General features: G+C 52.7%; 1 protein-coding gene and 1 long non-coding RNA gene across 2 annotated transcripts in view; one reads left to right on the top strand and one right to left on the bottom strand.

Annotated features, from left to right (window-relative positions):
- The window catches only part of LOC309361024, a 215,087-nt gene that overhangs the window by 181,439 nt on the left and 9,059 nt on the right, over positions 1-24,589 (bottom strand). The window lies entirely within an intron of this gene.
- Positions 150-23,671, top strand: MAP1S (microtubule associated protein 1S). Its single transcript, XM_081895382.1, has 7 exons — positions 150-322; positions 10,711-10,812; positions 13,667-13,749; positions 14,329-14,469; positions 15,825-18,999; positions 19,467-19,681; positions 21,642-23,671. Exons 1-7 carry the CDS (start codon positions 163-165, stop codon positions 21,795-21,797), a joined length of 4,032 nt encoding a protein of 1,343 aa, XP_081751508.1. The 5' UTR covers positions 150-162; the 3' UTR covers positions 21,798-23,671.

Genomic DNA, 24,589 nt, shown 5'->3' with positions numbered 1-24,589 from the left:
CACGCTCAGGAGGCGCCCCTTCCCACACTCAGCGCATGCTCAGTGCAGCCCCGCCTCCCTCCAGGCCACGCCCCTGCGCTCCCCTCATTGGCGGGCGCTGGTGCGCGGGAGGCGCCTGCGAGGGTGGGGCGCGGTGGGCGGGGCCAGCGGGCGCCTGACAAGATGGCGGCGGGAGCGGCGGCCCTTGCGGGAGGCGGCGGCGGCGGAAGGGGCGCCCCCCTGGCGGCCCCCGCCCAGGCCCGCTTCTCCCTGGTGGTCGTCTTCGGCGCCGGCGGCGGACGAGGCGGGCTCCGCGCGGCGGTCCTGAGGGCCGTGCGAGACGGTGAGGCGGGGGGAGCGGGGCGGGGCGGGAGGGGGGTCTGGATCCCAGCTTGTGTCTTTAGGAGTATTTGTATTTATTTGTGTGTGTTTGTACATTTGTTTTGTCTTCAGCCAAGTGTGTGTGTGTGTATGGGTCTACGTCTATAGGTATAGTATTCTTCAGATGCATTTTCTGCCTCGGGAAGTATGTGCATATACAGGAAGCCAAGCAAGATGGGCTCCTCCTCATCATCATCATCCCAGCATGATTCTCGCTCCTCTCAGCACAACACGGACACTCGCGCGCTGGAAACGTTTTGGCATTCAGGGTTGTCTATCTAAAGTTAGCCATACAGGGAGAAGGAGGAAGAAGGGAGGCCACTGACTTGGCCCATTGGAGTAGGACTGATTTGTTGGATGCAACTTAGTGTTTTGTTAAGTATTTATTGAATTTGTACCCTGGCGTCTTAATCTGACTGGCAGCTTCAGCTTTCTTAAGCAGGTCAGCAGAAAAACCTATCTACTGCATTGCTCTCCCACTTTTTTCTGCAAGGAGTGCATGGTTCACCCCTCCTCCATTAATCCCTACAACAACCCTCGAGGTGGGTGAAGAGGCTGAGACCGACCCAGGGTCCCCCAGGGAGCTTCAGGATGAAGGGGGGATTTGAACCCTGATCTTCCATTTTTGCCATTGCAAAAAGATGGTGCCTAAACATTCTCTTGCGGCAACCGCAAGCTCTGTTTCAGGTGCCCTTTGGAGGTTAGTTTATATATCTGAGTTTCTAACATTGCTGGCTGTGGTAACTTCAGAGCGGTTAAGAGTGCTGGACCAGGATGTGGAGATCACAGTTCAAATATCTGTTCAGCCTGAAACGATGACCTTGGCCCAGACACCCCAGACACCCCATCTCTCACCCTGACCTGCTTCACAGGGTTGTTGTGTGGATGAAAGGGACAGGGCGAGAACTATACCCATTACCTTGCACTCCTTGGAGGGAGAAAGGGCTAGGTATAGGAAGATGGGGAGCTGATTTCTATGGAGTCATACCCTTAGTCCACCTGCACTGACTGGCAGCATTGGATCTCCAGGGATTCAGGCAGGGATCCTTCTCATCCATTCCTGCAGATGCCGCTGGGGCTTGAATGTGGGGCCCCTGCTTCCAAGGCAGTCTCTCTGCTACTGAGCTCTGCCTTTATAAACCTAATGCAGAAGTCAGCAAGCAAGATAAGATGAAAACATAAAACAGAAGAGCAGCGGAAGGCCGTTCTATTCAGATTTTTATTATGTCTTGTGCATAAACTCTCCCTCTTTCTCTCTGTTTGAGATGGATTTTTATTTGCTTACAAAACAACCTCCTCCTCCCCAATTCCCGTTAGGTAGCAAAGTTTTCCCAAGCAAGAGGCTTGCAGCAATCAAAAATGAAATTGATTGTATACTCATATGCTGTCAGAATGTGGAATTTGCCAGGCTAGACTGGCAAGTTGTGTGCGTTTTTGTTTTAAAATTAAAATACAGTGGTACCTCAGGTTAAGTACTTAATTCGTTCTGGAGGTCTCTTCTTAACCTGAAACTGTTGTTAACCTGAAGCACCACTTTAGCTAATGGGGCCTCCTGCTGCCGCCGCGCTGCCAGAGCACGATTTCTGTTCTCATCCTGAAGCAAAGTTCTTAACCCAAGGTACTATTTCTGGGTTAGCGGAGTCTGTAAGTGTATGTAACCCAAGGTACCACTGTAATTTCATGTAGGAAGGCAATTGTCCATCCAGGCTTAGCACAATTTCCGTATCATCTTGTTGGTTTTTCAAGAGCCGCCTTCCATATTGCCCATGTAAAAAAATAAGGTTGTCCTCTTGTGTTCACGCTTGAGAGTAGGTCCCTTCGGGATTGGCAGAGCTTGCTTCCAAGTAAAAATAAGATGCGAGTGCGCAGCCACATGTGAATGTTACGTTGCTCCCTGTTGATGCTTCTTCCATTTTGAAAGCCTTTAATTTGAGCACTTTCCATTCAGGTCTCATTCCATGCAGCAAGGAGAACATACAGATGTTTGAGCATGAGGTGTGCTTGGATTTAAATACTTCAGAGGGCTTTGTAGGAGCGTTAAAACCCAGAGAGAGAGAGAGAGAGAGAGAGCAGCAGCTTTTGTCAGTTTCCTCTTTTTTAAAAAAAGGAGTGTATATTTGGCTCCTAAGAAATAAATAGCACTTTGGGGGCTAAGAAGCTGTGTGTCTTTGCAAAGGGAGCAGGGCTGATTTGTGGCTTGGTTGAGGGAGCCGGGAAGAGAGCGAAGGAGCGGGGGCGAAATGGGGAGAGGAATCTGAAGCATGTGGGGTGGCTTGGTCTGGGGAGGGCTCTTGTGGGGAGTCAGGCCTGTTCAGGAATGGGTGGTGAGCTGTGGGGAAGGGGGCAGAGTGAGGACGGACGAGAACATGGCTCTAAAATCGGTGTTCCGGGTGTGCGGCACCCCCTTCAAAAGCACGAGACCTCCGAGCCACCCCCTGGCCCAGAAGGCAGAGCAAGTCTTCCCCATCTCTGTATGGCCTTCTTCCTCTGCTCTGGAGCATACGGCACCTTAAACCCACAGAGGATCTAGGCACCCTTCCTCCTACCAATGGCCCAGGGATGAGGAAAGCTTCACTGCCACTGCACACTCTCTGTTGTGTGAGGCTGCAGTGGTTCTGGGACCCTTGTAAGTAGCTAAAAAGTCAGAATGTGGCCCCTTTGCCCCCAAAGACCGTCAGCCCCCACCCCCAGCTGGAGGGTTCCAGGCGAAGAAGTGTCATGCCTTTGTCACTGGAGTCACTCGAGACTTTGCGATGGAGGCTGCGTCGCTGTGCCTTGGGGCTCAGGGGGGCAGAGTTCCAGTTGGCAAGTGAAACCCAGGCAGAGAGGCAAGTGGCATTTGAAGGATCCTGGCAGAATCCCTTCTCCTCCTAATTGCCCTCTGAGAGCTAATTGCTCTTAATTGTTCCTGCTCTGCCTCACCATACCTGCAGGGCCTGCGTTTAGTTCAAGGGTGTGGCCCAGCCTCTTCCGCAAGGTGCATTGTGAGGTGGGAGCCAAGCACACCTGTTAGGGACACAGCTGGCTGCTGGGGCGAAAGGTGCTGCTTGCCTCAGAGGCTCCGCATCAGGTCGCACGCAGGGATTGGGTCCCCGAGAAGCTCTGGCCATGGAGAGAAACGTTCCATTTGCCAGGGTTGTGCCCGGCTCAATTCTGCTCTGAGGAATGTGTTGGTGAAGGCTGTCTTTCTGAATTCAGAGCTATGTGAACGTAAGAAGAACCTGCGTGCAGCAGGGTCGGACCAAAGGGAGCCCATGCAGACAGCCTCCTGTCCCCCCAGTGGACAACCAGAGACCCCCCCCCATGGGAAGCAGGACCAGAGTGCAGTGTGGGAAACTTAAAGGTAAAGGTAAAGGTACCCCTGCCCGTACGGGCCAGTCTTGACAGACTCTGGGGTTGTGCGCCCATCTCACTTAAGAGGCCAGGGGCCAGCGCTGTCCGGAGACACTTCCGGGTCACATGGCCAGTGTGACATCGCTGCTCTGGCGAGCCAGAGCTGCACACGGAAACGCCGTTTACCTTCCCGCTGGTAAGCGGTCCCTATTTATCTACTTGCACCCAGAGGTGCTTTCGAACTGCTAGGTTGGCAGGCGCTGGGACCGAGCAGCGGGAGCGCACCCCGCCGCAGGGATTCGAACCGCCGACCTTTCGATCAGCAAGTCCTAGGCGCTGAGGCTTTAACCCACAGCGCCACCTGTGTCCCGTGGGAAACTTAGATATATATTAATTGCCAAATGGCACCTTAAACCTCAGTTGCAGTCACCACAATGGAATGCCTGAGCGCCTTTTTTTGTGATGGGGATTATTATTCTTGTTATTCATTTAATTTCTGTATGGCTTTATATTTTAAAGAAATAATCTCAAAGTGGTTGACAACACATTAGACCATCAAATAAAACAATCCACAACAAAACAAATTCAAGCTTCAAGGAAAATATTTCACATCCTTCCCTTCTTCATATTTTTTTACCTGCTTAATTTATAGAGCTGCCCCATAGCAGAAGTGCGCTAGGAAGGCAGCGTGGCGTAGTGTTGAGAATGTCGGACTAGGACCTGGGAGATCAGAGTTCAAATTCCCATTCTATCATGAAGCTCACGGGTTCCTTTGAGTCGGTCCCAGCTTCCTAGCCTACCTCACAGGGTCATTGTAGTGATTAATTGAGGAGAGGGTGAACCATGGACTCTTTTCTCCAAAGTGGGATATAAATGCAGTAAATGAGCTCTTCTGCTGACCTGCTTAAGGAAGCTGGAGGGACTAGCCATATGGAGATGTGAGTCTGCAACCTGGGTCACCATTGGACCCTCGCCAGTTGCAAAGCACACCTGATGCCTGGGCGATTTTTAACGCTGCCAGTGGCCAATCTGAGACTCCGCTTGGGAAGCAGGACCTGAGAGCCACAGCAGCTATTCCCACTTGGGGTTCCCAGGGACTTCCATTCTGCTGCAGGCTGACTCTGATGTTGTGTAGTTTCTTTGCTTCATGCAATAGCAAATGCAGCCACTTCAAGATTCTCTGCAGCCATGAGGTCTAGAACCTTGTTTTCTTTTCCTAAAGGAAAGCAGAGGCTCTTGAATCCTGGTGTTGGCTGGATGGCCAGGCCTGCCTTCTGGCTCTTCCTCCTCTCCTGCTGGCCCCGATCCAGAGGCTTCCTCATTCTGTGCAGGTTCAGGCTGATTTGGCTGGAGCCTTAAATGGGCAAAAGAAGCAGGCACCCCGTCCCCTTCTCTCCTCTTTGCACAGAGCAGGAGCCGGAGGCAATTCTGGGCTGGCTCCAGGGGCCTTCCCGGGCAGCTGACTCCTCCGGGACTCTGGCTGCCAGCCATCTGGGCACCTGGCCGGTTGCATGGCTGAGTCAGGGGATGTTCCTGGAAGGGATGAGGCACTCTGGGTCGCCCGAGGGGCTGCTTGGAAGCACCACTGAGCTGCTGTGTCAGGATGCATCACTCAAGGGGGCGGGGAGGAAGGCCAGTGAGGGGGAGTGGCTGGCTGAATGTCACCCAGTGGGCTTTGAGGTGGCTTTGGGGATTCAAACCCCGGTCTCTCAGGTCTGACACCCTAACCACTACACCACACTGCTCTCCATGAGCCTGGACGCTGATGGGAATTGTACTCCAAAGCAGCTACAGGGAAAAGGTGCCCAAAGTGGACATTTGTATTTGGAGTCACTCTTCGCAACTGTGTGTGTTCAATGAACAAGGATAACAACAATGGGTTTTGTGCTTTTCCTGTGGCAATATTTTTATGTGGCAAACCGCCCTGAGGTCTGCGGATGAAGAGCGGTATACAAATTTAATTTTTTTTAAATAAAAAATTGTTGCTCTAGGTCAGCAGGGTAGGAGGGAATCAAAGCTGGGGAAGTAGATTCCTTTGTTCTGTGGAAAATTTGTGGGCCTGCCCCCATTTCTTTTAACTGGAGTGGATTGTTGTTTTACAAATCAGCATTTTAAAGAAAGAAGATTTTATTTAAACCTTTGACATGCCACTTTCTTGCTGTTCCAGCACCCATGGGGCCAGCTTTGTGCCTCCTCCAGCCTGGTCTGTTAATGATGGAGCACCCCTATTCCCATACTCAAGCCCTGCTTTTTGTTGGATAGGGAGCCTAGACCCTAGGAGTTCCTTTGGTCTCATTTCAAAGTCTGCAGAGCTGCTGCCAGTCAGAGCAGGCTGCACTGAGCTGCACGAACCTAGAACTGAAGAGTTGGAAGGGTTCCCAAGGGTCATCTAACTCAACCCCCTGCAATGCAGGGATTGCAGCTGAAGCATGCCAGTATAAGGCAACTCTCAATGTCCTTCAGGAAAGGGGGCAGAAAGAGATAAAAGGGTGCACCCCACCCCCACAGTTGGTTCAGCTATGTCCACCACCAGCATGTGGCTGCTGGCAGATGTTCCTCAGGGAATGCGGCCTCTGTTTGAAAAAACCCTGCAGGGGCCACCTTGGCCTTCTCCACTGCGTTGCCAGGCTTCCTCTGACCGGACACCAAACAGGAAGCAGCTGCAGCTGACCTCTGAGATCACTGGTGCTTTTGAAAAAGGAAAAGAGTCCCGGTTGGTGTGGAAGCGGAAGGGGGACGCTTCAAGAGAGCCTCAGACTCTTCTTCTTTTCCTTCTCCTCCTCCTCCTCTTCTTCGCTGTTAGGGATAGGAGTGGTCATCCTTTGTCTCACTCTCCATTTTAAGAGCTCAGAGCTGCAAAAAACTGCAGCTTTGATCCAGATGAGCCTCTGTAAGCAGCACCCATGTGAAACCCGATAATGGAGACAGGGCAGAAACATTGTGATGGTTTCAGAAGAAATGGGGGAGAGGGCACCCACCTGCAACTCAGGTCCCCCCCCCCGATGGGTTGGAGGTGCTTTGAAGTCGGAGGCTCCTTGACCATGGGGGCTAAAGGCAGCAGCCTCCTGGGAGAGTGCTTGTGGTGGAGGGGGGGTCTGTCTTAAGAACGCAAGAAGGGCCTGCTGGATCAGGCCAAAGGGGGGACCCTTCAATCCAGCATCCTCTCCTCAACAGAGGTCAGCCCCACGCCTCTTCCTGCAAACCCATAAGCAGGATCCGAGCCCAAGACCACTCTCCCCTCCTGTGGCTTCCAGCAACTGGTATGCCTCCAGTGCTCTTGCAGTTTTCAAATCATATTTGTAGTAGAATCCTAGAACTGTAGAGTTGGAAGGGACCCTGAGGGTCATCTAGCTGAACCCTCTGCAAGGCAGGAATATGCAGCTGTCCCATGCGCCAGGGATCAAACCTGCAACCTTGGTGTCATCAGCACCATGCTCTGCAAACTCTGGATGCTAAAGCCAGACTCGCATGCTAAAAGGCTAACCTGGAAGGAAGGTGGGCTAAAAATCAGACCAGTGGGTCTCCGCTGTCTCCTGCTTTGTGAAGGCGGAGGCTGTGCTGGTTCCTTCCCTTCCCGTCTGCCAGCTGAGCTCTCTCTTCTGGCTGCTCTTGCAGCAGCTGTAGGCAACCTCCAGAAGGTTGAGAAACTGGGACATTTCCTGGGAACTTGAGCCGCTCCTCTTGCTGCGGATAATTGGGGACCTTTGAGAGTTGGCGGAAACCTCTTTTTCCTGAACAGTTGCTTAATTTAAATACTGGCTGGTCAAAGGAGTATTTGCTAATAATTCTCTGAGCTGGTGGCTTTCTGACTCGCGGATGCCGTCTCCAGGCGGAAGCTGGTGTTGGAGGGACACGTACCCTGTCTCGTTGCCACGTAACCCTCTGCAATTAGCTTGCAAGACTTGTCTTTGCCCTCTGAAGTCAGCTTGCATAAGAGGGGAACCCCCCCCCTTGTAAGAGCGTCTCTGGAGAAGCTGGGCACGGATTCGCCAGGCAGGGATTCTTTAATTGCAAGTCCTGCATTGCCGGAGGTTGTGCTAGATGACCCCCAGGGTCCCTTCCAACTCGACCATTCTAGGCGCCTTTCCTGCTGCTGGCCATCATATTTCATATTTGATGAATTATTGTATTTTAATATTTAGCTGGAAGCCTCCCGGAGTGGCTTGGGAAACCCAGCCAGATGGGCGGGTCTTAAATAAATTATTATTATTATTATTATTATTATTATTATTATTATTATTATTATTATTATTTATTTATTTATTTATTTATTTATTTTTAATGATTGCTGCTTGTGTAAGTCTTTATATCAGTGGTTTCCAACAATGTTAGAAACTCAGATATTTAACTTAATTTCTAATATACTTTAAACCTATGTTATGGTCACCGCAACGGAATGTCTAGGTGCCATTCCCCTCAAAGGGTTTATTAACTTCATCATTATCATTTCTATAGCACTTTATATTTTAAAGAAAAAACCTTAAAGCAGTTAAGGCATCAAATTAAATAATCCAGAATAAAACAAATTCAAGCATCAAAGAATATTTCACGTCCTCCTCTTAAGTGACATTTGGCTCCCCCCATATTTATTTACCAACTTAATTCATAGAGCTGCCCCACAGCAGGAGGACTCTAGGAAGGCAGGGGGTGTAGTGGTGAGAGCAATCAGAGTTTGAATCCCCACTCCCTCAGGAAACTCACTGGGCGGCCTTGGAGTCTGTTGCAGCCTCTTTCCCTTCCTCGCAGGGTCATTGTAGGGATTAGCAGAGGAGGGGGTGAACCATGGACTTCTGGGAGAAAAAGGGGGGAGATCATTGCCGTGAAGAAGCTCTTCTGCTGAGTTGCTGAAGAAAGCTGGAGATGTCATCTGTCAGTCTGGTGCCTAGAGATCTCCACGGGGTCCCAACTAATAGCAATATCTAATATTGCAAAACATGCCTGGCACCTGGGGAATTTTGAACACTGGCTCCAAAACCCTTTGGGTCTACAAGATTCTCCCCTCGGCCACCTCCCCTACCCCATAAAAAGCATTATTCAGAGTAGCGGTTTCCAAACCACTGAGGAAGATTATGCGTACCCCAATAAAATTATACAGTAACAATTGCACAGTTATTCGTTTTAGTTTAATTCAACAAGACTGAGGCACTGCTTTTCCAAGTTATTTAGCAGGGCTCTTTGCTACCACGCTCAGTAACTACTTCAGTGTTCAGAAAACACTGGGGAGCTTGATGACTGTCACTTATCCGGAGTCTTAAATCACTACCTCCTGCTGCCGCCTCGCTGGGGGATCCCACAGCCCCCTTTGTATGTGGGCTCCTCATTCTCAGTCTTTCCCAGCCTCCTTCAAACAGCAGCAGCGGCATTTCTGGTTCCCCCCAGCCCCGTTTGGGATCTCGCTCTGTTGCTGCCTGCGCCCTCAGGAACCCCACGCTGGTGGCGCTGGGCTCTGTTCAGGCGGCAAGCAGCATGCAGCCGCAGTGAAGACGCGCAAACACCCACGTGCCGCCAGGCCAGTTTCTGAGAGCTGCAGTCTTGCATCTCAGCTGACACCACCTGCGCTGGTCTTATGTAAGCTAGTGGGTCATGGGGGGGGAGGCATAAGAGGCATTTTGGGGCCTCAGTGCAAGCAAAGCAAAACTCGCCTCCTTGCTCTGCGGGCTGAATGAACTTGTGGTCCTTGATCTTCTCACCTTGCCTTGCTGTCTTAGGCGCTTTGGAGAGAGAGATCCTCTTTGCCGTTACGGCTGTCTCTTGCAAAACTGAGCTGAGGTGATGTCTGTGCCATACAGGGAGAAAGCTGCTGGGATGTTTGCCGTCCGGTCCCTGTGAGGGAAGGGGGAGCTGTCAGCTCCGGTCAGCAGCTAAACACGTGGGGGATATGGTATTATTGTATTTTAATCTTTTGTTGGAAGCTGCCCAGAGTGGCTGGGGAAACCCAGCCAGATTGGGGTGTGTGTGTATAAATAATAAATTATTATTATTACAGTGAACCCTCCAGATACGAACTTGATTCGTCCTGGGGGTCTATACTAACCCTGCAAAGTCCGTATCCAGAGGCGCTACTTTTGTGCATGCGCGTGGCGTGATAGAGCGCTTCTGTGCATGTGCGCGTGGCAAAACCTGGAAGTAAACACTTCTGGGTTTGCTGCGTTCGTAACTCGAAATTACGTTACCCAAAGGTAACATAACCCAAGCTACCACTGTGTTGTTGTTGTTGTTTATTATGGAGCAGCAAGAGTAGTTCTCCGATGGCTGGGAAGAGATCCCAGGAAGTGGGAACCAAGGCACCCGAAAAGCAGCAGAGGAGTAAAAATCGGGGGAAGGAGCAGTGATAGAACCTCAAGATACATAAGCTAATTTTCAAATGGTACCTTAAACCTCAGTTGCAGTCGCCACAATGGAACGCCTGAGCGCCTTTTTTTGCAATGGGAATTATTAGTCTTGTTGTTCATTTAATTTCTGTATGGCTTTATATTTTAAAGAATAATCTCAAAGTGGTTGACAAGACATTAGACCATCAAATAAAACAATCCAGAATAAAACAAATTCAAGCATCAAGGAGAGTATTTCAGGTCCTTCTCTAAGTGACATTTGGCTTTCTCCATATTTATTTACCAACTTAATTGCTGCCCCATAGCAGAGGTGCTCGAGGGAGCCAGTGGGTGTAGTGGTTAGAGTGTCGGACGAGGACCTGGGAGATCAGGGTCTGAATCCCCACTCCGTCATGAAGCTCACTTTGTGACCTTGGAGTCAGTCGTGGACTCTTCACCTACCTCAGAGGGCCGTTGTAGGAATTAACGGAGGGGGGAGTGAACCATGGAGTCCTTGGACAAAATGGTGGGAGATAAATGCAGTAAACAAGTTCTCCTGCTCATAATTCTGGAGGGACCAGCCAGAGGGAGCACATGGGCGGCCACCTTCCCTGGCTCTTGGGGGCCAAGGGCTCCAGCCGCCGTGGCCCTCCCATGCTTGGCAGTCTGCTTAGCACCACTGTTTCTCCCTCCCTCTCTCCTCCAGGGATCCGTTCTTGGGACATCGACTTGACTGCCTGCAACCTTGACCAGCAGCTGAAGCTCTTTGTCTCCCGCCACTCAGCCACCTTCTCCGATATTGTGAAAGGTAAGGAGGTGGCAGAGGTCCCTCCCCTGTCCCTCTGACAAGGTGGACTAGGGCCTCCCCACCTGCCAGTGCCCTCCCTGCTCTCGGGCAGGCTCAGCTGGTCCTTGTGGGCATCTCCCCCCTCCAAGAATGAGCCGGCTGTGTCCTCAGATGACTCTGCCCACCCACTCCGCCTGATGTTGAACTAACGGTGGAATGCTGGGCCAGGGAGGCTGCAGGAGCCGCTGGGAAGCACCTGCTCCCTTCTTGGTCCGCAGGGCAAGAGCGTCCGCCTCCTTTCTCCTTCTGTGCAGGAGGAAGGCAAACCTTGTTTTTCTCTTGCACTGGAGACACAGTGGCCCTTGCTCGCAGGGCAAGGCTCAGGTATCGGGGTCAGAAACTCAGATATATAAGCTGATCGCCAAATGGCACCTTAAACTGTTGCCACCACAGAATGTTTACCATTATTTTTCATTTCATTTTTATGTCGCTTCATATTTTAAAGAAAAAATCTCTGCCTGGGTGTGGAGGCCCCTCCAGTTGCCCAGCATCACCTCAGAGCCTGCTCCTTTGGCTGCCCCTGGTATTTTGTCCATCAAAAGGGAGCCAGCGGCTTCTCGGCCGAGCGCCCAGCACCCTGATGGGACCCTTCCCCTCCTTCGCAGCAGCAGGGGCGGTTTAATGTTTTCGGAGCTCCCAGCTGGCGTGATCGCCAGAAAGCTCAGGGCTCCAGTTCCACACTTTGGGACACTGCAGGCAGGCGTCTGAGTTGCAGGCGCTTGGTTGTTGTCGGTCTGTCTCGAGAGACAGTGGAGTGTGTCTCTGGGGGTCCAACAGCTGCATGAGCAGCACTGAAGGGACCTTTCCGAGGCACAAGCCTGGCCCATGTGTTTGGGGGTCCAGACAAGACCCCCATCTCGGACCAGCTGATGGTGTCCAAAGGAAGGCAGAGCAAGACATTGGGCACCAGCTTGGCTGCAGGAGTTGCCGGAAGGAGACGTACAAGGTGCCATCCCAGCCGTCTTTGGGACTCCATTCCGGATTTGTGTAGGGTTTGCTCCTGAGCCTTATCTTCTGAAGATACCCTGCGAGGTAGCAGAGATTTAGGACCAGAGTTTTGCTTCTCTGAGATGGACTCCCTTCCCTGCTACACAAGCCCCATCTGCGGTTCCAGCCACTGCCACCCCACAAATTGATTGCTCGCCTCAAGCAGCCCCAGGGCCATTTTAAACTCCTCTTAATAGTTGTGCTGTGACCTTTGTGGGATCGACGGCTGAGAGACAAACCCTCTTCGGGTGCCTTCGAGTTTCTTGAAGCCTCTTGGCCAGAGATCTCACAGGATTGGGAGGAGGAAGAGAGAGAATCCAGCAGCTGGCCTTGCTGGAATCTGGCAGTGTTGCACTGCCACCTTGTGGGCGGATGGAGCCTTGCAATGGGGAGCCCTCCCCTCCAGAACCGCTGCTTTCTTTGCCTTTAAACATCCGGGAGAACTTTCTGAGGGTGAGGACCGTTCAGTAGCAGGATGGACCCCTCCCTAGAGATGTGGTGTATTCTCCTTCAAGATATCTGTCCTGGGTGCTATAATTGAGATTCCTGCATTGCAGAGGGTTGGGCTAAATGACCCTTGGGACCCTTCCAACCCCCTACGATGTAAAGGCAAATCATATATATATATATATGTATCCCATTATGCACACACAGAGATTCAAACGTTACAATGCAGCTTTGTCAACTGCCCTAATGTCACAGAATGATCACTCCGATCCTCTTTTTTTTAAAAAATGATATTTATTAAAGTTTCCAATAAAAAACATATAAACACAAACAATAAAAACATACACAAACAAAAAACAGAAAACAGAAAACCTTATTTTCTTAAACCTCATTTCCCCGACCTCCTCATACCTCCCCCTTCTGTATTCTAATTTCATTATCAAATCAGCAAATCCATTCCCTTATTTCCCATAGTTTTTGATAATTCTGTTCTTTTTCCTAATCAACACCCTTGCAAACCACATAATTTTTAAACCCATGTCATTCTAACCTTCATTAATTTTATAGTGCCTATTAAGATAGTCTTTAAATTTCTTTCAATCTTCTTCCACTGTCTCTGTCTCCTGGTCCTGGATTCTGCCAGTCATCTCTGCCAGTCCCATGTAGTCTATCATCTTCATCTGCCATTCTTCCAGGGTGGGTAGATCTGATGTCTTCCAATACTTTGCAATAAGTATCCTTGCTGCTGTTGTGGCGTACATAAAAAAAGTTCTGTCCTTCTTTAACACCACATGGCTAACCATACCCAGGAGAAAGGCCTCTGGTTTTTTCAAGAAGGTATATTTAAATACCTTTTTCATTTCATTATATATCATTTCCCAGAAAGCCTTGATCCTTGGGCACGTCCACCAGAGGTGAAAGAATGTACCTTCATTTTCTTTACATTTCCAGGTGAAAGAATGTACCTTCATTTTCTTTACATTTCCAACATTGCAAGCTTGACTGGTGTCATGTACCACCTATAAATCATTTTCATAATATTCTCTCTCAAGGCGTTACACGCCGTAAATTTCATACCGGTGGTCCACAACCTTTCCCAGTCAGCAAACATACACTCCGATCCTCATTCCCACATTGATGTCATGTTGGATCGCCCAATATGCTAAATAAGAACCCAACTGCAAATTGTATTGTTAGGGTTCATTTGGAAAGGCATTGAGAGCCAGGCTGTCTCTATCATCATGCTGCTATGTGAATCTGTGATGCCTTGCAGGAGGTTGGGCTAGATGGCCCTTGGGGGTCCCTTCCAGCGCCACGACACTGTGGTCCTTCTACCCTGGAGCCTCCCTTTCAACTCTGTCGCCTTGTTTTCCCTCCCCAGGTCAGCGGGCTCTGCACCATCGTGGAGAACTCCTGGAGACACTGGTGCTGCTGAACCCTTCCGACAAGTCCATCTGCAATGAGGCGAGTTGCCAGAAGATGCAGCTTGAGGGCAGAAGGCTCTTGGGCTTGGGTCCTGCTTACGCTTTCTTCCCCTTGGGTTGACCACTGTGAGAACAGGATGTCGGGCTCAATGGGGCCCCTTTAACCTGATCCAGCAGCCAGGCTTTTGTGGAACCTCCAGGTCCAGAGGCAGTCTATCTGGATTCCTGGGTTCTTAAGAGGGTATTTGGCCATTGCACGAAGAGGACGGTGGGCCCCCTTTGGGTGAATTGGGGTGGAGAGCCCAACTCCAGAGAACATGAATGGGTAACATCCTGCTTCTGAAACGGGTCTTGGGGCCTGCATGGTACACCCACGCCAGCTTTGCATGGCACTGGAGAGTCCGTGGACTGTTCCCAGGGCCTGGAAATAGGAAAACCCAAGAAGGCTCTAGAGTCTTTTCTAGCACTGCAGGGGGTTGGACTGGATGACTCTCAGGGTCCCTTCCAACTCTACAATTCTGTGGTTCTGTTGACAGAGGCTTGGCTGGAAATAAGCCCCAAGAGGCTGGAAATCTGAGGGCCTTCCCTCCGAGGCCTGACTTTCTCTCTCACCCTGCAGCTCTGCAACCTGGTCACGGACCCTTCGCGCCACAAGCTGCTGATCTTTGCTGGGCCCTGCATCGAGGAGACGGGGGAGCTGGTTCTGCAGACGGGCACGTTCTCCTTGCGAGACTTCATCCAGATCTTCGCCGACAAGGAGGTACGTCTCCCCAGCAGCAGCCTGGAGCAGCAGGGAGGAGTTAGCCGGTGATGCTGAATGGGCTGGGGTGGCAAAAGCGGGAAAGGGCTGGCAAAGACCCTCCCCTAAATGAACCCTTCCAAAGTGGGTAGGAAGCGGTTGGTGTGGAGGCTGTTACTCTGGCCAGACAGCGGAAGACCAGAGAGGAAGAAGGATGCTCAGGGCCTCGTTTTACTTCCGTTTTCATTAGAAGTACTGTAACTATACAACCTTTAGAAGACTTCTGAAGTTTCTACTTTTAATGTTTTCTTATGCCTTTGTGTATGCTGGAAGCCACCTAGAGTGGCTGGGGCAACCCAGTCATCATTAAGTTGTGATGTTAATAGTTGTTGTTGTTGTTGTTGTTGTTGTTGCCACCTAGAGTGGCTGGGGCAACCCAGACATCATTAAGTTGTGATGTTAATAGTTGTTGTTGTTGTTGTTGTTGTTGTTGCCACCTAGAGTGGCTGGGGCAACCCAGTCATCATTAAGTTGTGATGTTAATAGTTGTTGTTGTTGTTGTTGTTGTTATACCACAGCCACTCTGGGCAGCTCCCAGCAAAATAGTAAAAACATGGTAAAACATTAAAAACCTTCCTATACAGGGCTGCCTTCAGATGTCTTCTAAAAGTCAAATAGTTGTTTATTTCCTTGACATCTGATGGGAGGGCGTTCCACAGGGTGGGCGCCACTACGGAGAAGGCCTGGTTCCTTGTAACATCACTTCTCGCAGTGAGGGAACCAGAAGAAGACCCTTGGAGGAGGACCTAGTGTCCGGACTGAATGATGGGGGTAGAGACGCTACTGGAAGGGGCAAGGTGTTTATTCCAATGTGGGAATTCACCAAGAGAAGAGCTGAAAGGAGTAAGATTTTGGAAGACTTTCTGGGCGACTCTTCCGACTGGAAAAGGAACCCCAAATGATTGGCATTATTTATTTATTTTACCCCAGCTATCTGCCTGGGTTTCCCCAGCCACTCTGGGTGGATTCCAGCACATATAAAAATTGTAACAAAACATCAACCATTAAAAACTTCCCTGTGTAGGGCTGCCTTCAGATGTCTTCAAAAAGTTTCATGGTTGTTCAGCTGACGTTTGATGGGAGGTGGCTCCCTGTTGCTTCACATAATTGCAATGAGTGAACCCCCAGAAAACCCTCAGAGCTGGACCTCTGTGTCCAGGGTGGACATTTGGGATGGAGACACTCCTTCAGGTATGCAGGGCGGAAGCACCAACACTTTGAATTGTTCTCAGAAGCGTATTGGGAGCGAGTGAAGATCCTTTCGTACCAGTGTTATGGTGCATAGTGCACTGACACCTCTCTCTCTTTTGTGCCAGGTTGGGGAGTTGCTCAGCTCTGCAGACCCATCTGCCAGGACCAGCCTGACGGTCATTTGCCCAGACTTTGGGGAATGGAAAGCTTCCCGGCTGGGTCAGCACAACCTGTTGGACTTCATTGACCTTCGCTTCAACCCGGGCCCCGTGCTGCCCGAGATGGAGGGCCTGCAGGAGTTCCTGGAGTACCTCTCGGAGTCGCTGGACCCCCCGTCGCCCTTTGACCTCCTGGAGCCACCCAGCACTGTCGGCTTCCTGAAGCTGTCCCGCCCCTGCTGCTATATCTTCCCTGGCGGCAGGGGCGACTCGGCCTTCTTTGCCGTCAACGGCTTCAACATCCTGGTCAATGGCGGCTCCAACCCCCGCTCGTCCTTCTGGAAGCTGGTGTGCCACCTCGACCGCATCGACTCCATCTTGGTGACGCACGTGGGCACTGACAGCCTACCCGGCGTCAACAGCCTGCTGCAGAGGAAGCTGGCCGAGATGGAAGAGGATCCCTCCTCGCAGGGCTCGCCAAACGAGGACTCCGTGAAGAACCTCATCTCCCCAGAGCTGGGCGTCGTCTTCCTCAACGCCTCCGAGAAGCTGAAGACCATTGCTGGTGACTCGGGCGTCCTGAAGAGCTGCGACGAGGCCAACCTGGCTCTCCACTACCTGGACAAGCTGGGAATCCAGCCCAGCCCACTCTGCAGGGAGAGCGGCCCCAAGGTGGAGCCCACTGTCCTCTTCCAGAAGATGGGCGTTGGGCGCTTAGATATGTACATCCTGAACCCAGTGAAAGGCAGCAAGGAGCTGGAGGTCCTGATGCAGCACTGGTGCGGCAACGGCTGCCCCCAGGGGCTGGAGCTGCCCCTGCACTGTGTGACCTCCATCTGCGCCCTCCTGGTCTGGCACCCCGTCAGCCCCACAGAGAAGATCGTCCGGGTCTTGTTCCCCGGCTGCACGCCCCAGAGCAAGATCCTGGAGGGGCTGGAGAAGGTCCGGCACTTGGAGTTCCTCAAACATCCAGTGGTCACCCAGAAGGACCTGGAGTCAGGGTCCTCCTCGGGCAGCACCCCACAAAGCCAGCAGAAGAGGACCACCAGCCAGGAGAGCCTCAAGTCTGGCTCCAGGCTGAGCCTCCCAGAGCCCAAGGAAAGGAGGGAGGCAAAGGCGGCAGGCACCAGAGAGCGCCCCATGGCGCCCAGCGAGACCTCAAAGGGCAGCCTGGAGGAGGAGCAGGCCAAGGAGACTCGTGCCAAGGTGGAGCCGTCTTCTGCTGTGAGGCCCAAGCAGCTGAAGGAGAAGCCAGTGGCCAAGAAGGACACAAAAAAACTCTTGCCAAAGAATGACGCTGCCCCCCCGGGAAAGGTGCCCAAACGGGAGGCAAAGGTGGATCCCCCCAGGAGGGAGACGGCGGCCAAGAAGGAGGCAAAGGCGGAGGAGAAGGCAGCAGTGAGGCACCCGAGTCGGGAGCTGAGGAGGTCAGCCAGCGCGGAAGCCAAGAGGCCCCCCACCAAGATGGGCAGCTTCAAGAAGACCCTCCCCAGCCTCAAGAAGGAGGCAGATAAGCCGAAAGCCCAGCCTTTGAAAGAGGCTCCTCTCAAGATGCCCAGCGGCGCCAAGGGGGCAGCAGGTGGCCTCTCGGACGGGTCCAAGTCGTCAACGGAGAATGGGGCGAGGGAGGACTCTCGGCCAGAGGTCCTGGGGGCTGAGTCAACAGACGAGGGCATCACTACAGCGGAGAGCGAGCTGGAGCCATCGCCGCTGGAGTGTCCCGGGAACGGGGTGCTGGCGGCCCAGAACGGCCTGTGCACGGGGGGAGACCCTGAGAGCCCCCAGCCCTTCCGGCACCTGGAGGCCAGCTCTCCGCTGACGGGTGCAGGTCCCCCATCGCCACTGGCTAAGACCCCCAAGAGTGAGCGGAGCGTCAACTTTGAGCAGACCCCCACGGGCACGCAGACAGGGCTCCACCCCGAGGGCGAGGAGGCTTGCGGCAGCTCCGAAGAGAAGACCCTGGAAATGATGTCTCCGGCCAGCTCAGGCCCGGCCAGCGCCAGGCACACTCCTTTCCACCAGTCCCCCGTCGAGGACGTTGTCATGGCCGAGGAGCCGGCGGCCTTGACCAACTCCTGGCGCCCAGACGGCTCTGCCACCGGGCTCCGTGTTTCGCGGGACAACTCCAGCTCCTCGCAGGAGAAGCCGTCAGGATGCCTGTCACCCGGCCTCTTCCGCGATGACCTCCCGGACGTCTCGCCCACCATCACCACGCCCTCACTGCCAGCCGAAGTGGGCTCGCCGCACTCCACCGAGGTGGATGAGTCCCTCTCCATGTCCTTCGAGCAGGTCTTGCCACCAGTCAGCGAGTTCCAGGAGGAAGCAGAGAACGCCCGCCCGGGGGGACTCACCCCAGAGCCGGACGTGGGCAAAGGTGGCCTATCCTTGCCCGTCCGGCCCTGCCACCCACATCACTCCCAGCGCTTGGACGGCCACTCCCTGGCACGGCGCGCCCGCCGCTCTGACTCGCCCCATGATGTGGACCTCTGCCTGGTGTCCCCGTGCGAGTTTGAGCACCCCAAGTCGGAGCGCTCGCCCTCAGCCAACTTTAGCCCCCGGGACATGTCAAACAGCAGTGACTTCTCCCAGGAGCTGACCAAGCCGCTGGTGGGCCAGCGAAAGGGCCCGCGGAGCCGCAAGCCCTACCCCCTGGCCGACGAGACCCCACCCACGTCACTCAGCGAGTCGCTGCCTACCCTCTCGGACTCTGACATCCCGCCCGCCACAGAAGAGTGCCCTTCCATCACGGCGGATGGCGGGCTGGACTCGGACGATGACCCTGAGAGCCTGGCGCGGGCTCGCGATCCTCTTCCGGCCGCCCTGAAGGACCCCCTCCCACTCCCCGCTCAGCCGGGCATCTGCATGGTGGACCCTGACCGAGAAGGGGCGGCCAAGGGCAAGAGGCCGGCGACCCGGGTGGGCTCAGCTCCACCCAAAGCAGACTCAGCCCCCAGAGGCGCAGCCCACAACAGCAGCCGCATCAAGCCTTCCTCGGCCAGCGTTGGGGAGAGAGCCCGGGCGCCCGCTCTGAGCCGAAGTGAGTCGGCTGCCTCCCGTGCCAGTGGGGACCACCGGGCATCCCTTGGACAGCGGCCAGCAAGCAGCAGGCCGTCCTTGGGGGCAGGCAGAGCATGCCCTGCAGGTAAGAAGAGGAAGGGATGGAAGGATGGATCTCATCAGCCCCAAGCACAGTGCCGGGAGGGTGTCTGGATCAGGCCTTGTCCAGATAAACAGGGAGGCAGGTTTTATCTCCACCCAAATTGTTTTGAATCTGTGTCCTTCAGGTGAGGAGTCAAACAGGCTGCCTGGTCTCTTGGGTGGTTCTCAATCTCAATGTTCTCTGCAAGTGCCTAGCAGCACCTCGGCGTTTTGGACCTCGTGGAGCCCCAGAGCGGCCCTCTCCCTTTATGTGCTCCATGTTGTGATGCACATGGGCAGCAGAGAAGAAGTCATTTTTCCCGTGTGCAAATAGCTGGGTTAAATTCTGATTTTGCAGCCGTTCCTTTGTGATGGTGCTGCATCCAGTGGAGGGTGGGGGCATCCCAGCCGGCATCTCCCCTCCATGCCCATCTTGCAGCCAACGCTCCCCATTTTTCTCCCGTCCCCCAGGTGCCAGGCCCAGTTCCGTGCGGCCCCCCGTCTACCTGGAGCTGGCCTACATCCCGGGCTCAGCGAGTGCCCAGTGGGTGGACGAGGACTTCTTCCGCCACATCCGGTCGCAGTGCTACGTCATCAGCGGCGAGGACCACATCAAGGAGGGCGTCATGCGGAGGATCTTGGACGCTCTCCTAGCTGGGAAGCAGCACTGGGCACAGGACACCCAGGTGGGCAGGGCCAGTGGGTGGCTTGCCATAGCCCATCGGGGCCTGGAGATCCTGCTGGGGTCTTGTGCTGCCAGCCAGGAACCTCCCTGGGATCGAGGCCCTCCTATGCTGAGGATCCTGTCTAGTGGGACTCGTTTGGTGCCCACTGAAACCAGGGCGGCATTCAGTGGCAGGGTTAGAGAATAGGTAACCTGGCAAGCAGGGGGCCAGGAGGCAGCCTGCTTCCTTCTTGGTCTCCAGGGTGAGAGCGGCTGCCTTCTCTTTTTGTGCCAGGGAAGGCAAACCTTGTTTTTCTCCTGCGGTGGATACACAGCGACTTTTGCTTGCTGGGCAAAGCTCAGGATTAGGGTTAGAAACTCAGAAATATAAGCGGATTGCCAAATGGCACCTTAAACTGAGGTGGTGCTTCTGCCACACTCCTTTTTTAAAAAACAGTGAAAATTATTGTTATATCGTTTTTCATTTCTGTATCACTTTATATTTTAAAGAAAAAACCTAAAAGCGGTTTACAACTAGGGCTGGGCGATAATCTGGTTTTCAACATCGGGAGACATCACCAGCTAAACATCACAATGTCTGAAATAAGGATGGAGCTGGCTTCACGGGTTTTTCTCATTGTGATTTTTGTATAGCAGATGCACACAAGATTCACAATATATTGCCAGGTCAAAAATTATGAAACCAATAACACAGTATGGACTTGAAACTAGTTTTGGACAATCTGTCAATATATAGGTAAAGGTAAAGGGACCCCTGACCATTAGGTCCAGTCGTGGCCAACTCTGGGGTTGCGGCGCTCATCTCACTTTACTGGCCGAGGGAGCCAGCATACAGCTTCCGGATCATGGGGCCAGCATGACTTAGCCGCTTCTGGCGAACCAGAGCAGTGCACGGAAACGCCGTTTATCTTCCCGCTGGAGCGGTACCTATTTATCTACTTGTACTTTGATGTGCTTCAGAACTGCTAGGTTGGCAGGAGCAGGGACCGAGCAACGGGAGCTCACCCCATCGCGGGGATTCGAACCGCCACCTGATTGGCAAGTCCTAGGCTCTGTGGTTTAACCCACAGCGCCACCCGCGTCCCTATGTCAATTTATTGGCCAGCCCTATTTACAACACATTGAATCATAAAATAAAACAACCTGGAATAAAATAAATTCAAGCAACAGGGAAATATTTCACATCTCTAAGGGAAATTTTGCTTTACCCATATTTATTTACTGACTTAATTTATAGAGCTGCCCCATAGCAGAAGGACCCTAGGAAGGCAGTGTGTTGTAGTGGTTAAGTGTTGGGACGAGGATGTGGGAGATGAGGGTTCGAAACCCCACTCCATCATGCAGCTGCGACTGACCTTTGAGTCAGGCACAGCCTGTTCACCTACCTCACAGGGTCGTTGTAGAGATTAACGGACGAGGGGGTAAACCATGGGCTCCTTGGGATAGAAATGCAAGAAATAAGCTCTTCTGCTAACCTGCTTAAGAAAGCCAGAGGGGCCAGCCAGGCGGAGATGTCGGTCGCCAGCTGGTGCCCAGAGATCTTTGCAGGGTCACACGTGAGGTGGGATTTGAACCCTGTTCTCCCAGCTCCTACTCTCACATTTTCATCCCTCACTGCCTTCCTAGAGCACTTCTGCTATGGGGCAGCTCTATAAATTAAGCAGGTAGATAAATACAGGGAAAGCAAAATGTCCTTGAGAGAAGGATCTGTAATATTTCCCTTGAAGCTTGAATTGGCTTCATTCTGCACTGGTGCCTGGCAGATTTCCAGCACTGCTCCCTCCCAGCGACGTTGAGGTCTAGAACCTTAGGCTTGCACACAAAAGCCGATGGTTGGCAACTTCTGCATTGTTGCCTTGGGAGGGTGGTTTGGTGTTTGAAGCCGCCTTGCCGAGACGGAGGGCAAAACTCCTGTGGCCAACAGACGCTCACCCTCTTCCTTCCTTCCTCCTCCCCACCAGGTGACCCTGATCCCCACCTTTGACTCCCTGGTGATGCATGAGTGGTACGCAGAGACGCTGGAGCGGCAGCAGGCGCTGGGCGTCACCGTCCTGGGCAGCAACAGCATGGTGGCCATGCAGGATGAGACCTTCCCAGCCTGCAAAGTGGAGTTCTGAAGCCTCCCTCTCCCCCTTGGGGCATGTCTGTGGAGGGAATGGGAGACGAGAGGGACCTCTGTGGGTACTGGGGGGGCAGGGGTAGAGACTCCCAACCCCACACTAAGACACTTCCAAAGCCCCCCAGCAAACCTTACCCACACTGCTCTGTGTCTGGTCTATTTGCATGTTTCGCCCCTTCACCCCCCGAGCTTCTAACCCTGGTCAAGCGCAGAGATTTAGGATTTGGGGAGCTGTGGTGTTTGGCCAGCAGCCCCACCCCAAAAGGCCCATGGCCAGGCATTCCTGGCCTGGGATGGAAGGTCGGGTCTGCTCTGACAAGGGGCAGAGTGCAGGGGCCCCTCCTCAAAAATCTGCCTGGAGGGTGGTCCATTTACCTACAGGACCCTTTTTTTAAAAAGAAAAACTTTTTTTTTTAAGAGTGAAACAGGGTCTTTGGGGGCAGTGTGTGTGTCTGCTTATTTTAAGAGGCAGCTCCGATTCCCCAGTTTGGGGTCCTGGCAGGGGAGTTGTTTATTTCCACCGGGGGGGGGGTGCTTGGCTTTCTGAGGTCACTCCCTGCAACAGCGCCCCCCTTCCCTTAAAAATATCCCATCTCCTCCTTGGGGCCAACTCTCCATCCTACCCTTTAAAAATCTGGTTGGGCCCATAGCTGATGCTTCCTCTTGGGGGGTCCGGAGCCAAAATCCCCCCTGGAATTGATATCTCTCTCTCTTGGAGATCACCTTTCCTCTACTCCCCTCAAAACACCCCCCCCCCCAATTTCTTCTACCTCTTTATGTTGAAAGCCAGCAGTGTGTTGTGTTTTGTTGCGTTTCATCCCGAGGCCTGTCTTCTTATCTCGGGATGCTTTAATCCACAAAGACTACTCTGTAAAATCCAGCCAAAGCACACCCCTTTCCAAAAAACCTTCTCCCCCACCTAAAAATACCACCTCCCTTTTTCTCACTTCCTTAATGTTTGAAGGAGCACCAGGGTGGGGTGGCAGAACGTGCCCCCTCTCCCCTTGCAAAATGTGACACTAAACTTATGTTTCTTTTTTTTTTAAGGAAGGAAAAGGTGTGGGTTCTCCACCCCCCTTTAAATGTGCATTTTTTCTATAAAAAAGACAAAAAAGCAAACAAAAAACAACCATATACAAAACAGTTAATGTATTGAAAGTTTTTTTGTCCTCTCCCCCCCATAATTTATAGGATCACTTTTACATCTTCCTGGCTGGGCACAGCAGCAGGCGGGAGTCAAGGGGTGCAGCGTGGAAGAAGGAAACCCCCTTTCCCCCTCCTGTCCTCCTGCCCCCCAACCAGGACAAGCACTGTGTTCGAGTCCTGTGTGGTGTGTTTAGGACGGTCTTCACCAACCCTGGTGCCCCTGGTGGGGGGATATTTTGGGGCACTGATGGGAGTTTTATAGGTTCCCCCAAGACCCTGGGTTGGGGGCCACGGTTGGTTTAGATGAAACGTGTTTTTTGTGGGGAGCGGGGTAAGTTGAGAATGTTTTTCACCACCTTTAGTGCTTTATACGTACATATATATCTATATATGTATATATAGATATCTCTGTTCTGCTTAGTTGGAAGCCCATTGGGAAGAGCAGAAAGGCCATGGGACGGAAGAGGCAGCCAGCGCCTGACTGGCCCCCCAACTCTTAGGAGAGCACCACTCGGGGGGGGGGGCTGAGCCCTTTTCTATGCTCTTCACTCTCACCCTCACCTTTGTAGCTGTTGACACACTCCAAAGCCATGCGACCCGCTCACGAGTTGCTGTGTCCATCCACACCCGGAATTGCAGAAGTGAAGAAAACAAAACACTGTGTTGGAACCTCTTGAGAAAAAGCAAAACCCTGAGGGTTAAAAGAGATAAAAGGTGTTAGACTTCTTTCTGGCTGCTGTGTCTTTCTTTCGCTGCGTGGGTTTGTGTCCCCCGAGTCAAACTCTGACTGTGACCCTCTTCTGGACCTTGCGGGGTGGGCTCACGTCCCTCTCGGCAGCGGACCCCTCTGAGCGCCAGCAAATCAGCGGCTCGGAAAAGCCCCAAAAGACAGCAGCTGGATTTATTTATTCATTTAGGGCAGCGGTTCTCAACAGGTGGTCTGCGGACCCGGAGTCCACCCAGGGTGGTCTGCACCACCATTCACATAACAAAAATGACCATAGGGAGATTGAAATGTTTAAAAGTAGGGGGTCCGTGGCCTGGCATTTGAAAAACGGGGTCTGCGGTACTTAGCTAATTGGAAACTAGTGTTTTGGGGTGTTTGCACTCCGCTCTTCAGGCAGAAGGGTCCATTTCACAGGCTTGTCATCTTTAACAAATCCTCTGCACCACAAAGAAAGAGACAGGGAGGGAAGAGGAAAATGAAAACTAGAAAGCAAAAACCAGAACTCAGGCACAGGGTTTGAAACAGCTGTTCTGATAACAGCCGGTTGGCAGAGTCCAGGTGCAGGAGGTCCCTGTGTTTCCGAGGGGTTGGGCTAGATGTCCCTTGGGGGTCCCTTCCAGCAGGTACTTTGACCCAGCCAATGGAGGCAGCCTTGCTGCTTCCTACCTCTCTCCCACTGAGGCGGAAGTGTCCGGAGCCTGAAATGTCCCAGGCCCCAAATACCAGAAAGGCTGTCTCCTTCCCTGCAGACCTGGGAGTTGAAATCAGCAAGCCCCCCCCCCTTTCTCCCTGGCGTTGGGAAGAGTCTTTCCAAGGCCTGCACAGTTCTTGCTAAGGCAAGGCGTTGCGCCCGGCCCTGAGTGATCAATGTGACAGCAATAATCGGAATCTCCCTAACACCGTCTCTGCCTGCGAAT

This window comes from Podarcis melisellensis (genome assembly GCF_964234715.1).
Source record: "Podarcis melisellensis genome assembly, chromosome: 18".
NCBI lineage: Eukaryota > Metazoa > Chordata > Lepidosauria > Squamata > Lacertidae > Podarcis > Podarcis melisellensis.
Note: the sequence above shows the minus strand (reverse complement) of the source record. Positions and strands in the feature narration are given on the sequence as shown.

What these genes read in the sequence shown, in the direction of transcription:
- MAP1S (XM_081895382.1), top strand. Translation starts at nt 163, where the DNA reads ATGGCGGCGGGAGCGGCGGCCCTTGCGGGAGGCGGCGGCGGCGGAAGG. An exon ending in CTTCTCCGATATTGTGAAAG is followed by an intron (nt 10,813 to 13,666) that starts GTAAGGAGGTGG and finishes TTCCCTCCCCAG; the next exon opens with GTCAGCGGGCTCTGCACCAT. An exon ending in AGATCTTCGCCGACAAGGAG is followed by an intron (nt 14,470 to 15,824) that starts GTACGTCTCCCC and finishes CTTTTGTGCCAG; the next exon opens with GTTGGGGAGTTGCTCAGCTC.